Source organism: Sceloporus undulatus, chromosome 10, assembly GCF_019175285.1.
Source record: "Sceloporus undulatus isolate JIND9_A2432 ecotype Alabama chromosome 10, SceUnd_v1.1, whole genome shotgun sequence".
Taxonomy (NCBI): domain Eukaryota; kingdom Metazoa; phylum Chordata; class Lepidosauria; order Squamata; family Phrynosomatidae; genus Sceloporus; species Sceloporus undulatus.
Window position 1 is genome coordinate 15,173,771 of NC_056531.1, and position 14,325 is coordinate 15,188,095.

At 48.3% G+C, this 14,325-nt stretch overlaps 2 protein-coding genes across 3 annotated transcripts in view; both read left to right on the forward strand.

Moving 5' to 3' along the window:
• ISYNA1 (inositol-3-phosphate synthase 1) overlaps positions 1 to 516 on the forward strand; it is a gene marked incomplete at its 5' end in the record, with an annotated part of 17,953 nt that extends 17,437 nt beyond the window's left edge. Inside the window, one exon of the mRNA XM_042441898.1 lies at positions 506 to 516. Coding sequence (XP_042297832.1) covers positions 506 to 516 — 11 coding nt within the window. The remainder of the gene's footprint in view (positions 1 to 505) is intronic.
• Positions 517 to 634: 118 nt separating this feature from the next.
• LOC121916634 lies at positions 635 to 9,882 on the forward strand. Of its 2 annotated transcripts, none has more exons than XM_042441933.1 (3): positions 635 to 871; positions 2,132 to 2,515; positions 9,484 to 9,882. In XM_042441933.1, exons 2-3 carry the CDS (start codon positions 2,133 to 2,135, stop codon positions 9,608 to 9,610), a joined length of 510 nt encoding a protein of 169 aa, XP_042297867.1. In that variant the 5' UTR covers positions 635 to 871; position 2,132; the 3' UTR covers positions 9,611 to 9,882. The 2 variants fall into 2 exon arrangements, with proteins under 2 accessions (XP_042297867.1, XP_042297866.1); XM_042441932.1 differs by having other exon boundaries at positions 641 to 871; positions 2,132 to 2,626.
• The last annotated feature ends 4,443 nt before the right edge of the window (positions 9,883 to 14,325 follow it).

A 14,325-nucleotide genomic window follows, 5' to 3' on the forward strand; every position in this document is an offset into this window, starting at 1 on the left:
TGGGACCTGGAGACAAAAGGAGGTGGAGCCAGATGCAATGGGGCAGGGCCAGGAGGGCGCTGGAGACAAAGGGGGTGGAGTTAAGTGTAACCTGGAGATAAAAGGGGTGGGACCAGGTGGGACCTTCATCTCCAGGTCCCACCTGGTCCCACCCCTTTCCCAATTGACTCCTCCCCTTTTGTATTTAGGTTCCACCTGGCCCCTCCCCTTTCTCACCTGGTCCCTCCCCCTTTTGTCTCCAGGTTTGGCCAGGCTCCTCCCCTTTCTCACCTGACCCCTCCCCCTTTGTCTCCAGATCCCACCCGACCCCTCCCCTTTCTCACATGGCCCCTCCCCCTTTGTCTCCAGATTCCATCTGACCCCTCCCCTTTCTCACTTGGCCCCTCCCCTTTTGTCTCCATGTTCCACCAGGCCCCTCCCCTTTCTCATCTGGCCCCTCCCTCTTTGTCTCCAGATTCCACCTGCCCCTCCCCTTTCTCACTTGGCCCCTCCCCTTTGTCTCCAGGTTCCACCTGACCCCTCCCCTTTCTCACCTGGCCCCTCCCCCTTTTGTCTCCAGGTTCCACCTGGGTCCACCTCATTGGCACCTGGCTCCATCACTTTGCCTTTTCCTGCCAGGTTCAGAGCCAGGGGTCCAGTCTGACTCTAGCCAGCCCAAGGCTTTGGGTTCGAAAGCCTGAACAGCCTCCAGATGGCTCTGGGGGGTTGAGCAACTGAGACGCCGCCACCATCACTTCCCCCTGCAGCCTTTGGGGCCAGAAGGGGGAACTGCCTCTTCCCCTTTTCAGCCTCAGCAGAAGGGATGCCAGGCGCCTCCCTGGACAGGCCAGAGAACGGCTGAGACAGTGGCAGAGAGTCCCAAGGGTCCAAGGTAGGGCTAGGGGCAGGGGCTGGGGGCAAAGGGGTGCCAAGGCATTGCACTCTTGTTACGCACCAAAATCCAAGGTGCACCAGTTTCCAACGTATGGTGATCCTAAGGGTGGTTTCTCAGCAAGATTGGTTCAGAGGAGGTTTGCCATGGCCTTCCCATGAGGCTGAGAGAGTGTGACTTGCCCAAAGTCACCCAGAGGGTTTCATGGCTGAGATGGGAATCTGGAATCGTAGTCCGACACACTGTGCCATCCCGGCTCCCACCATGGCATCCTTCGTGATTGGGCGGGCTATAAATAAATCTTTATTATTTATTATATTATTATCCACCGTTCCAGTTAACAGACTGGCACAAATGGAGCATAACTCTAGGCCACAGTTGGGCAATCCTGGGTGCCAGTTTTCTGTCCATTGTGGGTACTGAGGCCGCCCCAAATAATATACACAGAAACCATTAACAAAAGAAAAACTGCATGCAGTGAGAGGTCAGTTTGGGGAAAATAAACATTTTGAACTAAAAAAGGGCCCCTTTGCTCCAGGCAAAGGCAAAGGAAAAGGTGACTTCTGGCTCCTTGAAGCAACTGGCCTTTTTGTCTGGACCAGGGATGGTAGCCCTGGGACCAAATATAGTCTTAGGGTTGGCATGGAAGTCCCTGAGGCTAGCATGGAGGTCATCAGCTCTGGCTCAGAGGTCCATTGGGTTGGCATGGAGGTCCCTGCAATTAGCATGGAGGTCCCCAGGGTTGGCATGGAGGCCCTCAGACCTGGCATTGGAAGCTTCAGGGCTGGAATGGAGGTCTTCAAGGTTGGGATGAAGGTTCTCGGGGTTGGCATGGAGATCCCTAGGGTTGGCATGGAGGCCCTCAAGACTGGCATCTGGGTTCTTGGGGCTGGCATGGAGGTCTTCAGGGTTGGAATGGAGGTCCTCGAGGTTGGGATGGAGGTCCTCAGGGTTGGAATCTGGGTCCTTGCGGGCTGGCATAGAGGTTTTCGGGGTTGGCATGGAGGTACTCAGGGTTGGCATAGGGAGATTCAGGGCTGGCATGGAGGTCCTGGGGCTGGCAAGGGGATCCCTAGGATTGGCAGGGAAGTCCCTAGGGATGGCATGGAAGTCCTCGGCATTGGCATCAGAATTCTCTGGACTGGCATGGAGGTCCCTAGGGTTGGAGCAGAGGTCCTTGTGGCTGGCATGGAGGTGACTGGCATGGAGGTCCTTGTGGCCACACATGGCTCATTCTTGCTCTCCCCTATGTCTCCCCAGGATGTGGACTCTGTTGCCCTCCATCGCCCTGCTCCTTGGGCACCTTGCTTGCCCTGCCTGGGCTGAGTGTCCGCCATCCCAGAAAGGCAATGACACTAACCCCTGCGACTGCGTGACAGCCACCAGGATCTTCCGGGACTGCCTCCACTGCCCACCGGAGCTGGGGTGCCAATGCTCCTTTTCTGAGGAACTCCTCAATGTGACCCAGTTCTATGCCATGAACTGCCAGGGCTTGCCCGCCAAAGCCGTCTACGTGGCCGTGGTCGTCCCCATCATGGGCCTCTTCCTCATCGCAGCCCTCACCTACTTCTTGGTCCGGAGCAAAAAAGGGGAACCCCTGGCCCATGACAAGTGGACACCTGACACTGCCGAGGGGCAACCCAGGTACGTGGGCCAGGATAGGCCCCAGGGACACCAGGGCTACTACGAGAACATCTTTGTGGGCCAAGGCCCAGAGGGTGGCAAGCGCCAAAGCAGGAGAAACTCCAAGAACAGGTGAGAAAAGAGGGCACTGTGCAAGGCTTGCCAGTGGACATGCCAGGCAGGCACAGAAAGAGGCTTGGGATCCTCTAGCAGGCATCTTGCATTGATCATAAACTTCATTTAATTTGTGATATCAGCATTTTATGATTTCTCTATCAGGAGCTATTAGGATGATTCCAGAATCATAAAATGATTCCAGAATCATAGAATCATAGGATTTTTGATGGAAGGGATACTCAAGGTCCATCCAGTCCAGCCCCCTTCTGCCATGCAGGAATACATAGAATCCTACATAAGAAGACAGAATCCTACAGTAGGAAAGGACCCCCAAGCGCCATCCAGTCCAACTCCCATCAGCCATCCAGAAATACAGAGAATCCTAGAGTTGGGAGGGGTCGCCAGGAGCCATCCAGTCCAACCCCCTTCTGCCATGCAGGAATACATTTTCTACACAGCAATAGCAATAGCAAGTACATTTCTATACTGCTTATCGGTGAACTAGCCCTCCCTAAGCAGTTTACAATCTGTAAGCCAATTGCCTCCAACAAGCTGGGAACTCATTTTAGCACCGATGAAAGGATGCAAGGCTGACTGGACCTCGGAGCCCTCCAGGATTGGACTTACGATAGCAGCAGGACCGGTATTTAACCACAGCACCATCAGGGCTCCTTTCCTTTTTTGAATAGGAAGACACAGAATCCTACAGTAACAAGGGACCTTCAAGGGCCAACCCACTCCTGTCATGCTGGAATGTAGAGAATCCTTGAGTTGGAAGGGACCCATCCAGTCCAACCCCCTTCTGCCATGCAGGAATACAGAGAATCCTACATAGGAAGACAGAGAATCCTAGAGCTGGGAGGCATCCCCATGGGCCATCCCATCCAACCCTCTTCTGCCATGCAGCAAGACACAGTCACAGTAAAGGGAGTGCACACTACTTGAGTTCTTTTTGCAACAGTTGAATTGAACTGAGGGCACAAAGGGAAAGGGGGGGAGGAAGAGAATCATAGAATCATAGACTTGGAAGAGCCCATAAGGGCCCTGATCCAGTCCAACCCCATTCTGCCATGCAGGAACTCTCGATCAAAGCATCCCCATTGACAGATGGCCATCCAGCCTCTGTTTAAAGACCTCCAAGGAGGGAGACTCCACCATAATCTCTGAGGAAGGAGTGTGTACCTCTGTCAAACAGCCCTTACTCTCAGGGAGTTCCTGCTAATGTTGAGCTGGAGTCTCTTTTCCTGGAGCTTGCATCCATTGCTCCTTTGGGTCCTGTTCTCTGGAGCAGCAGAAAACAAGCTTGCTCCCTCCTCAATATGGCATCCCTTCAAGTATTTAAACAGGGCTATCATATCCCCTCTTAACCTTCTCTTCTCCAGGCTAAACATCCCCAGCTCCCTAAGGCGTTCCTCATAGGGCATGGTTTCCAGACCTTTCACCATTTTAGTCGCTCTCCTTTGGACACGCTCCAGTTTCTCAATGTCCTTTTTTAATTGTGGTACCCAGAACTGGACACAATATTACAGGTCGGGCCTGACCAGAATAGAGTGGCACTATTAGTTCCCTTGATCTGGACACTATACTTCTATTGATGCAGCCTAAAATCACATTGGCCTTGTTAGCTGCTGCATCGCACTGTTGACTCGTGTTCAACTTGTGGTCTGCTTGGACTCCTAGATCCCTTTCACACGTAGTTTCATTCAGCCAGGTGTCCCCCATCCTATATCTGTGCATTTTAGCTATTCCTCCTAATTTGGTGTCATCTGCACATTAGATAAGTATGTCCCCAACTCTGTCGTCCAAGTCATTGATAAAGATGTTGAATAGCCCTGGGCCCAGGACAGAGCCCCACTGGACACCCCACTGGTCACTTCTCTCCAGGATGACGAAAAGGAGCCATGGCTGACCATCCTTTGGGTTTGGCTGGTCAACCAATTACAAATCCATGTCACAGTTGCCTTGTCCAGCCCACATTTCACTAGCTTCTTTGCAAGAATGTCATGGGGAGAGAGAAACTGGGACATTTTAAAAGCAGCTGAAAAAGTGGGACAGCAGAGGATTAATCGAACAATCTGATACCATTTGGAGGGTATGAAATCAGAGCTGGGAAAGGCTGGCATTAACACACTCACTTTCAAACCAGTAAAGAATACCAATTTAAGGTCAAAATCTGGGAGGAAGTTTAGGCAATCATGAATTCACTGCACCATGGAATTAAAATCAGTTTATAATTCTTAAAAATGTCATTGTTGTGAGCTTTCAAGTTGTTTTTGACTTACGGCAACCCCAAGGCTGGGAAAACCCATCATGGGGTTTTCTTGGCAAGATTTGTTCAGAGGAGGTTTGCCATTGCCTTCCCTTGAGAGAGCGTGACTTGCCCAAGGCCACCCATTGGGTTTATAGGGCCAAGCTAGGATTCACACTTGGGTCTTCAGAGTCAATCAAACCAAAACACTCAAACCAGAAGTTAATTAGAGCAAGGAGCTATCTTGGTTCATACTAAAAATCAATGGTTATATATACAGTAGAGTCTCGATTATCCGACATAAACGGGCGGGCTGATAGTTGGATAGCCGAAAACATTGGATAATCCGGAGGGTCCAAGAAAAGCCTTGAAATCACTATGAATTGCAAATGTATTGAAGTTTTATTGCAGTAACAGTAAAAGTCACGTTGCAGTAACGTTATAGGAATAACATTGTAATGTATAAACAGTCCTCTAAAAATGTAAAGAAATCACTGATCAACATTGTGATGTATAATATGTACTGTATAAACAGTTCAGTCATCTGAAAATGTAAAGAAATCACTGAGCAGCGATGTTGGATAATCCGGAATGTTGGATAATCGAAGGTTGGATAATTGAGACTCTACTGTGTGTGTGTATGTGTGTGTGTGTGTGTAATTTAAAGTTGTGAGCTATTGTATCAAATTTGGGGTGATGAATCACGGTCCAAGGATCCTGGGGAGTCACTTTGGGGCAGAAGGAGAAGAGGAAGAAGAAGGCGGCATCAGCAAATCTCACCTTCAAAAGAGGATGTGGGGAAGTTCCTAAACCAAGTTCTGCAACCTGCCTTACCCCTTGTAGGGCCAACTGGGGCTAAAAGCTGAAATGGAAACTTAGAACAAATTAAAACGATTCCTAGTGGATGTCATGAGGGTGCAAGTGAAGAAGGAACCGGTTGTGGGTGGGACTCCAAAGTTATCTCCTGCCCAATTCCTTGCTTCATACTCTCCAAATGTCATGATTTGGATAATCCGGTGGATTGGCTTAATCCTCTGCCTTCCCACTTCTCCAGCTGCTTTTCAAATGTCCCGGTTAGTCCTACAACTACATTCCCCCATTCAGCCCCTGTTTTCTTCCATTGCAAACCCTCCAGCTGTTTCGATTTGGCGGAAATGACCCAGATTAATCCTTTGTCTTCCCATTTCTTCATGTGCTTTTAAAATGTCTTGGTTTCTGTCTCCTCCTCCCACTTTCCTCTTTTGCCCTCCACTTATTTCCAATGCAAACTCTCCAACTCTCTCAATTTGGCAGGAAGAGTCTCAATTGATTCTCTGCCTTCCCACTTTTCCAGCTTATTTTAAAATGTCCCAGTTTCTCTCCTCCTCCTCTTCCTCCTCCCACTTTCCCTTTTTGTCCTGCATTTATTTCCATTGCAAACTCTCCAGCTATCTTAATTTGGCAGAAATGATTCTGATTAACCCTCTGCCGTCCCACTTTCCTAGCTGCTTTTGAAATGTCCCAGTTTTTCTCTCCTCCTCCAACTTCCCCTTTCATCCTCAGCTGACTTCCATCGCAAGCCTTTCTCCTGCCCTGATTTAGCAGGGATGATCCCAATGAATCCCCTGCCATCCCATTTTTTCCTGCTGCTCTTCAAACGTCCCGGTTTCTCTCTGCTCCTCCTCCCACTTTGGTCCTCCGCTGACATCCATTGCTGCAAAACTGAGTTCAAACCGCAAAAGTAGCAGAGAGGAGAGGAAGGGGTGTAGTCTTGCCTTCCCAGTTGACTGAGGCAAAAGCAAACTACTGCAGCCCATCCTTAGTTATCTGTTCTCAGTTATTGCCATCTTGACTGCACCAGCCCTCTTTGGCAGAGAAGGCTGAAGAACGTGCAAAACTACAAATCCCAGGATGCCATAGGATGGAACCACAGCACTGAACATGGTGCCAAACTGCATTATTTCTATACTGTAGATGCAGCATCAGAGACAGAGGGACAGAGAGAGACTGAGCAGCCAGTCACGCACATGACACCTTTTTGTGGCCTCAGCATCTTAGCTAATTTCCCTTTTGGCAATCCGTCTTCCTCCCTCCCTCTTTCTCTCTCTCAGAAATGAGCTAAAAAGCAAGAAAAGAAACTGGGGAAATTCCCTTCCTGCAACACTGCAGCTTCTTCCCAGCAGCAGCTTTTGGGCACAAGGGTGCCAACTTCCCGGCGGGCATCAGGGAGGCAAACTGAGTGTGCAAAAGCCAGCGTTGTTATCTTGGGTTTCCCCAAGTTTGGGGCTCAAAATGCTTAAGACTGATGCAGTTTGACACCACTTTAACTGACATGGCTCCATGCCATTGAAAACTGGGATCTGTGGTTTTCTGTGGCCCCAGAGCGCTCTGATAGCTTGCAAAATAGCTTGCAAAACTACAGGTCCCAGAATTCCATTGCATGGTGCCATGGCAAAGTGCATTAATCCTGCAATGCAGATGCAGCCTTAGAGCAGCTGAAAGATTCACAGCATTAAAAAAAAGGAAATAACCCTTCACTAAATTTGAAACAAATGAAAACAAGCAATGCAACACATAAAAGGTGAGCATACTCTACAAGGCCTGTTTTTCCAGAAAATATCAGCTCTCAAAGGCTTGCCAGAATAAATAAAGCTCTTCACGTGGGGATGGAAGGGTACAAAGGGTTGAATCTGCACTGCAAAAATTAATGCAGTTTGATACCACTTATTCAAATGCACTTTGGCTCAGAATTGTCTCACTTTCCTCCTTGGTCCTCAGCTTACTTCCATAGCTGCAAAGGGCAACATCTGTTTGCAGTCCATTAACTCAGGAAAAGGAGGAGAGCTGGGGCAGAATCTTGCCCTTCCCAGTTGGCTCAGGCAAAAGCAAACTGCCGAATCCTACCCTAGCCTGTCTAATCTTCCTCATTAATAACTTTTGACCCCACTGACGTTGCATGGCCACACAGGTTCTGGTTTCAGCCTTCCAGGAGATGGCAATAAAATAATTGAAACCTAGAGTTGGAAGGGACCACCAGGGCCATCCAGTCCAATCCCCTTCTGCTATGCAGGAATACATAGAATCCTAGAGCTGGGAGGGACTCCCAAGGGCCATCCAGTCCAAATTCCTTCTGCCATGCTGGAATACTTAGAATCCTAGAGTTGGAAGAGACCCTAAGGAGCCATTCAGTCCATCCCCTTTGGCCATGCAGAAATACACTTTCCAAGCACCCCGACAGATGGCCATCCAGCCTCTGCTTAAAAACCTTCAAAGAAGGAGAAGGAGAAAGAAAGTTACATTAATTCAGAGAGTGCATGCCCAACCACTGCCCAGCCAGACTGCTGCTTGATAGTGCTGTGCCTGTTGTGGCTGCTGGGTGGGTGAGAAAGGAAGACAATGCCCCTTCTCACTTGCCCAGAAGTTGTGCCAGTCCCACCAGGTGTACCACCACCCCTCGTACACCCAGTGCAGTCCACAGTCATGAGTCAACAGTGTGATCCAGCAGCTAAAAAGGCCAATGCGATTCTAGGCTGCATCAACAGAAATACAGTCCGCCCTTGGCTTACGCGGGGGATCCGTTCCCCCCCCCCCCCCCACGTAAGCCAAATACCACACATGCTCAAGCTCGATTCAAGTGAATACTCGTGCATGTGGCGGTGCGGTGGTGCAACGGCGCAGCGGTATACGCATGCCACAGGTGTGCACCTCATTCATCCAAATGGGACGCACCACCCCTTGTGCCTCATGTGCTTCCACATGGCTTTCAGCATATGCTCAAAGCTGTGTATAACGCGGGTGCACTGTATCGTGTCTAGCTCAAGGGAAGTAATAGTGCTACTCTATTCTGCTTTGGTCAGGCCTCACCTGGAATATTGTGTCCAGTTCTGGACAAAACAGTTTAAAAAGGATTTTAGAAATTGAGAAATTGGAGCCATGTGCAAAGGAGGGCGACTAAAATGGTGAAGGGTCTGGAAACCATGAATCCCTATGAGGAATGCCTGAGGGAGCTGGGGATGTTTAGCCTGGAGAAGAGACGGTTAACAGGTGATATGACAGGGGTGTCATACTAAGGCTAGAGCAAGCTTGTTTTCTGCTGCTCCAGTGACTTGAACACAGAACAATGGATGCAAACTACAGGGAAAGAGATGCCACCTAAACATTGAGAGGAACGTCCTGACAGTAAGAGCTATTCGACCATGGAAGATGCTGAAGGAGAGCGATGAAGTTTCCTTCTTTGCAGGTTTTTAAACCGAGGCTGAATGGCCATCTGTGCCAGAGAGGGCTTGGATTGCGAGTTCCTGCATGGCAGGAGATTGGACTGAATGACCCTTGAGATCTCTTCCAGCTCTATGATTCTATTATTTTATTTGCTTATCTCTCCCCTCACTTCCTCCCAATATAGGGACTCCTTTAGGACACATTAACATTTAGATCCATCAATGCCCCATGGGCACTGCAATCATTCAAACAGAGTATATTGCAATGATGATGATGATAATGATGATGATGAAGAGGAGGAACACATTAATGCTGCTGGAGCAGATGACAGGTTGAAAGCCTGCAATTAAGGTTGCATGGCAAGAAGGTGAGCAACCCGTTCAAATAATAATTTGGATATGTTTTTGCACATCTTTCTGATCCACAGACCACGTCGACTCTCAGACTTCCATGGAGAGCAACCCGTCTATGCCAACACTCAAGGCATGTATTACAATTACGCTGGAAAAGGTGGCCAAGGTGAAGAGTCAGTCTACATTACTCCGGATGAATAGCCTCCCTGTTCACCACCAGATCCTCCATGCACAGGAGCATGTTCAATTCATGTCCATTCCATTTGGACCCTTTGCTTTCAATGGGGATGCGATGAAGCAAAGAGAAGGAACTTTTGCAGCCCCATTCAGCTTTTCCTCTTATGGGTGCAGTGTCCTTGCAAACCCCTTTGCTCGCCTATGTATCCAGGGAGAGCATTTCCTCCCCTTCATCACCAGAGTTTTCTTAATTTTATGGCAATGGATGTATTAAATCAATGTATTTAGTGACAAAATTCAGATTTTATAGACTTTTCAGCTTCCAACAAAGAGAGCAATTCTTTGCTTCACCCGCAGGGGGCAGCCTTGGTCTCTGAGTGCGTATGGCTGCATCTGCACTGCAAAAATAATCCAGTTTCAGCCCCACTGGATTTAATGGGATTACCTTTTCCCCGTATAATTATAGAGAGCATTAAAAGAAGAGCTGGGAATTATGCTGCCTTACAGATGTCTGTTGGACTACAACTCCCATCAGTCCTGTGAGTGAGCAAAGAATGATGGGGGTTGCAGCCCAACGGGGCAAATATTTAATGTAAGATCCCCACTCTGGCCTTAAAATGATTATTATTTTGCCTCCAGTTCCAGCCTTCTCCTCTCTGGGGGTATTTCAGGGTACAGTATTCCCCTATAAAATCCCTGGCTAGGTCTTCTGGGAGTTGAAGTCCAAAATACTTGGAGGACCCAAGTTTGGGAACCACTGCTGTCCAGGAGCTATCCAAGGTGCTTGGATATAATCAGGTATAGGGTTGGGAGGAACCCTAAAGGTCATCCAGTCCAGCCTGTGACGCATGCCAGACGACTCCTGTGTTGTTATGGGCAGCTTGCAAGAGGTTGTGAAATTGGGCTTGCCAGAGGTTGAATTCCTTGCCAGCCCCAAATATGAGAAGCAGTTGAACCCTACCCAGTTCCTAGAAAACTGGCTCAGCCCAAGGATGTCCTTCTGCAGAAGGCCTGGGGCCATCCCCACCCAGGTAAATAACCAAAAATGTCAGGCTCTTGGGCTCAAGGCAAAACAACAAGGGAGTGCCAGGCAAAGAAAAACAGCACATCGTGCATGGGACCGGAGTCCGAGTTGGACTGGTGGTCAAAGGGGTCATTGTGGCTTGGTCTGCTCCCTGGACTGGGATCTATTGGGAGTCCAAAAAGAAAGTAGGGCATGGAGAGGATGGCACCAGAGAGACTGAAAATGCGCCCATTTGCTGGGCAACCCTATGTGCCATCTCACTCATGCAGTGGCATCACTAGGGTTTGTTTGATGTTCTGCCCTTTGGTGGAAAGGGTATAATAGATGATGGTGATGATGATGATGATGATGATGATGATGATGATGATGATGATGATGATAGAGGTGAACACTTTTCTGAGCTCTAGACCAAGCAGGGCACCCCAGTTCAGTATCCTCTTCAGTGGCATCGCTAGGTTTGGCATCACATGGTGCCAACCTCCATTGACTTCATCCCATACCACCCCCAAACACAATCCTTAGTCATGTTTTTGGTACTTATGTTATTCATAAATCGTAATTTGCATATTTATCACTGAATGTAATGGGCAAAACAATTATCAAACTTAACATTATAGCTTAAATTATAATATCATTTGCACAGGTAGAGTGTGAGCTCCAGTATTTTAAAGGAAGGCGGGTGAATAAATGTTACAGCATCCCATTGCTGCCAAAGGGCAGACTTAAATTTGGGGAGCAATGGTCACACGCCCCTAGTGACAAGATTTGCAAGATTTGCAACTACCCAACGCAAATAGATAAGTGGCCCCCATTGAGCCCAATGGCTAGGCCTGTAGAAAGCTGAAATCTAAACTAAACAACACTGGCATAGACATACCTGCCAACATTTTGCAGGGACCAAGCGGTACCAAGAACATGGCCAAGATGGCAAAAGTTAGGAATGAGGGGGAAAAGTCAAGCGAAGAAAGACTGCATCAGTTTGCTTTTGCTAGAGCTGATTGGGAAGGTTCTGCTGTTTCTCTTCTTTCCCAGCTTCTGGGCTGAATGTAAATTATTTGTATATTTATTTAATTATTGCTACTTTTTTTTCATTTCTATGCTGCCTTTCTCCCAGAAAGGGATCCAATGCGGCTCGCAAGATTGTGCATTTTAAACTCAGTTTTGCAGCAACTGGAGGGAGCTGAGAACGAAGGTGGGAGCAGAAAAGAGAAGCTGGGATATTTGAAAGCAGCCAAGGAAATGGGACGGGTGGAAACTGAGACTTTCTGTACAATATTGGCAGGGCTGGAGAGCATGCAAAGAGGAGGGAAGCATGGTAAGATCTGCCCCAGATGCCAAACATTCCTCTTCCCTCCTCCTTGCTCCACCTCTGTGACCTTTGGGGCCTGGGAACCTCCAGAAAACATGTTTGTTTTCACCTTGCTTTCCAAGCACACCCAGTTTGCTGACCTCTCTGCCTTGGGTTGAAGAGAAATGCAGAAGGAGGGCGGGGATGGAGGAGAGGCCTTGGCGGGCAGAGAGAGACAAGTGGCACCCAAAAGGTGTCCCTTGGCCCCTGAGTCAGCACCCAAGGCCAGCCGGAAGACGTGGAAGCACCCGCTGACTGGCAGGACAGTGGCACTTGGAGGTTCTTCACCCACAGGGTGCCACGGGTTCACCAGTCACCATGCTTGGTAACACCAGCTGAGACATGCATCCTGGATGAGATGGATTATCTCAACCCATTTTATTCTCCCTTTGGACTTGGGCTGCATCCGCACTGCAGAAATAATCCCATTTGACACCACTTTCATGGCTCCATGCTATGCAGTTCTAGGGTTTGCAGTCAGAGAGTTGCCAGAATTCCATACTATGGCAGTTAAAGGGGTGTCAACCTGGATTATTTCTGCAGTGCAGACACAGCCTTGGTTATGGGGGGAAAGAAGCTTAGGCCACCTTAGGGGACGTCCCGAACGACCTATGCTGAAAACTGGATCGGTTTGTGTGTCCCTGCTGGTTCTGTGGCTTTTGATACTATCATATCTATTCTGGGATGGAGGTCTTGTAGCACCTTTGTGACTAACTGAAAGAACAAAATTGGCAGCATGAGCTTTGCAAATGCATCTGAGGAAGTAGATGGACGTGTAGGAAAGCTCATGCTGCCAAGCTCTTTCTTTCAGTAAGTCTCAAAGGTGCGACAAGATCCCTCTACGTACTGAATCTACAGACTAACACAGCTATAGCTTTGAATCCTGGGATGGAGTTAAGAGGCATTGTTTTATGGGGGATACTGGGTGACCTTGGGCAAGTCACACGCTCTCAGCCTCAGAGGATGGCCATGGCAAAGCAAGCCACATCAGAGCAAACGTCAAGAGGGCAAAGGTATGGATGAGAAGGGAGATGCAAGCTTGGAGAGGCTGCCGCACTTTGCTTTTCGCCTGAACTGACTGACTCTTCTCCTTGCCTTCTGCTGAGTTTCATAGGATCCTAGAGCTGGAAGGGATCCCCAAGGGTCATCCAGCCCCATCTGCTTCTGCCACGTAGGAAGACATAATCCGAGGCCTCTTGACACGGGATTCCTCCGGGGGAGGCCTGACCAAAGCAGAATAGAGTGGTACTATGACGTCCATTGATTTAGGCACTATACTCCTATTGATGCAAATTGTCCGATCCGGATAGCAATCTCCTTTGCACTCTGGATTCATTTTGCAGCAACTGAAGCAAACTGAGGACAAAGCGGAAGGAAAAGAGGGAAAACTGGGATGTTTCAAAAGCAGCTGGAAAAAGTGGGAGGACAGAGGATTCATTGGGACTGTCCCTCCTGGGGTGACCAGCTATTCTCACTGCAAAGGAGGACTAGGCACTGCAAAATGGAGGACCGTCTCAGCATCATCATATCTGTATGCCGCCCTTCTCCCAGAAGGGACCCAAGGCAGATCACAGGTAAAAAGCATTTCAAAAACCATTACAATAAAAACACAAAACATTTAAAATCATCTAAGAACTTCATAAAACCACATAAAAATACACAAAAGCTGAAATGCATGACCAACACACACACCTCCCACAAAAACCACCTTAGCATGATTATATATTAAAATGCCTACTTAAAAGCATCTTAGGTTGTCACCGAAAAAAAACCCCAATCTTAGCATGCTGCTGAAATGAAATGTAGGACATGTCCTGGAAACGGAAGACATGCGACCAACCTGGTGCCTGCCAAACTGGGACCATTAGAAAGTATATGACCTCTCCACAAAGGCCTTGAATTATTATTATTATTATTATTATTATTATTATTATTACCTGCCTCTCCTCAGGGCAGGCTAGAACATGGATTAAAACACATAAAACCATTTAAACACTGTAAAAAATACTGTCAAAGCATTGTTAAAACACATAAGATACATTAAATTCATGCAGCATAACTGAAACATGGAAACAGGTTTTTTTCATGGCATGGAGATTTGTGTCATGGTAAGGGGCATAGTAGTTTGACTCTGGAGACCAGAGTGTGAATCCTGGCACAGCCACTAAACCCACTGGGCAAGTCACTCTCTCTCACTCTCAGAGGGTAGCCATGGCAAACCTCCTCCAAACAAAACGTGCCAAGAAAACCCTGTGAGAGGTTCACCGCCTTAGGGTCGCCATAAGCCAGGAAGGACTTGAAGACCCACAACAGCAACAACAACAACAAGAAGAGGCCAGAATGTATGGATGTAATTTTATGATTTTG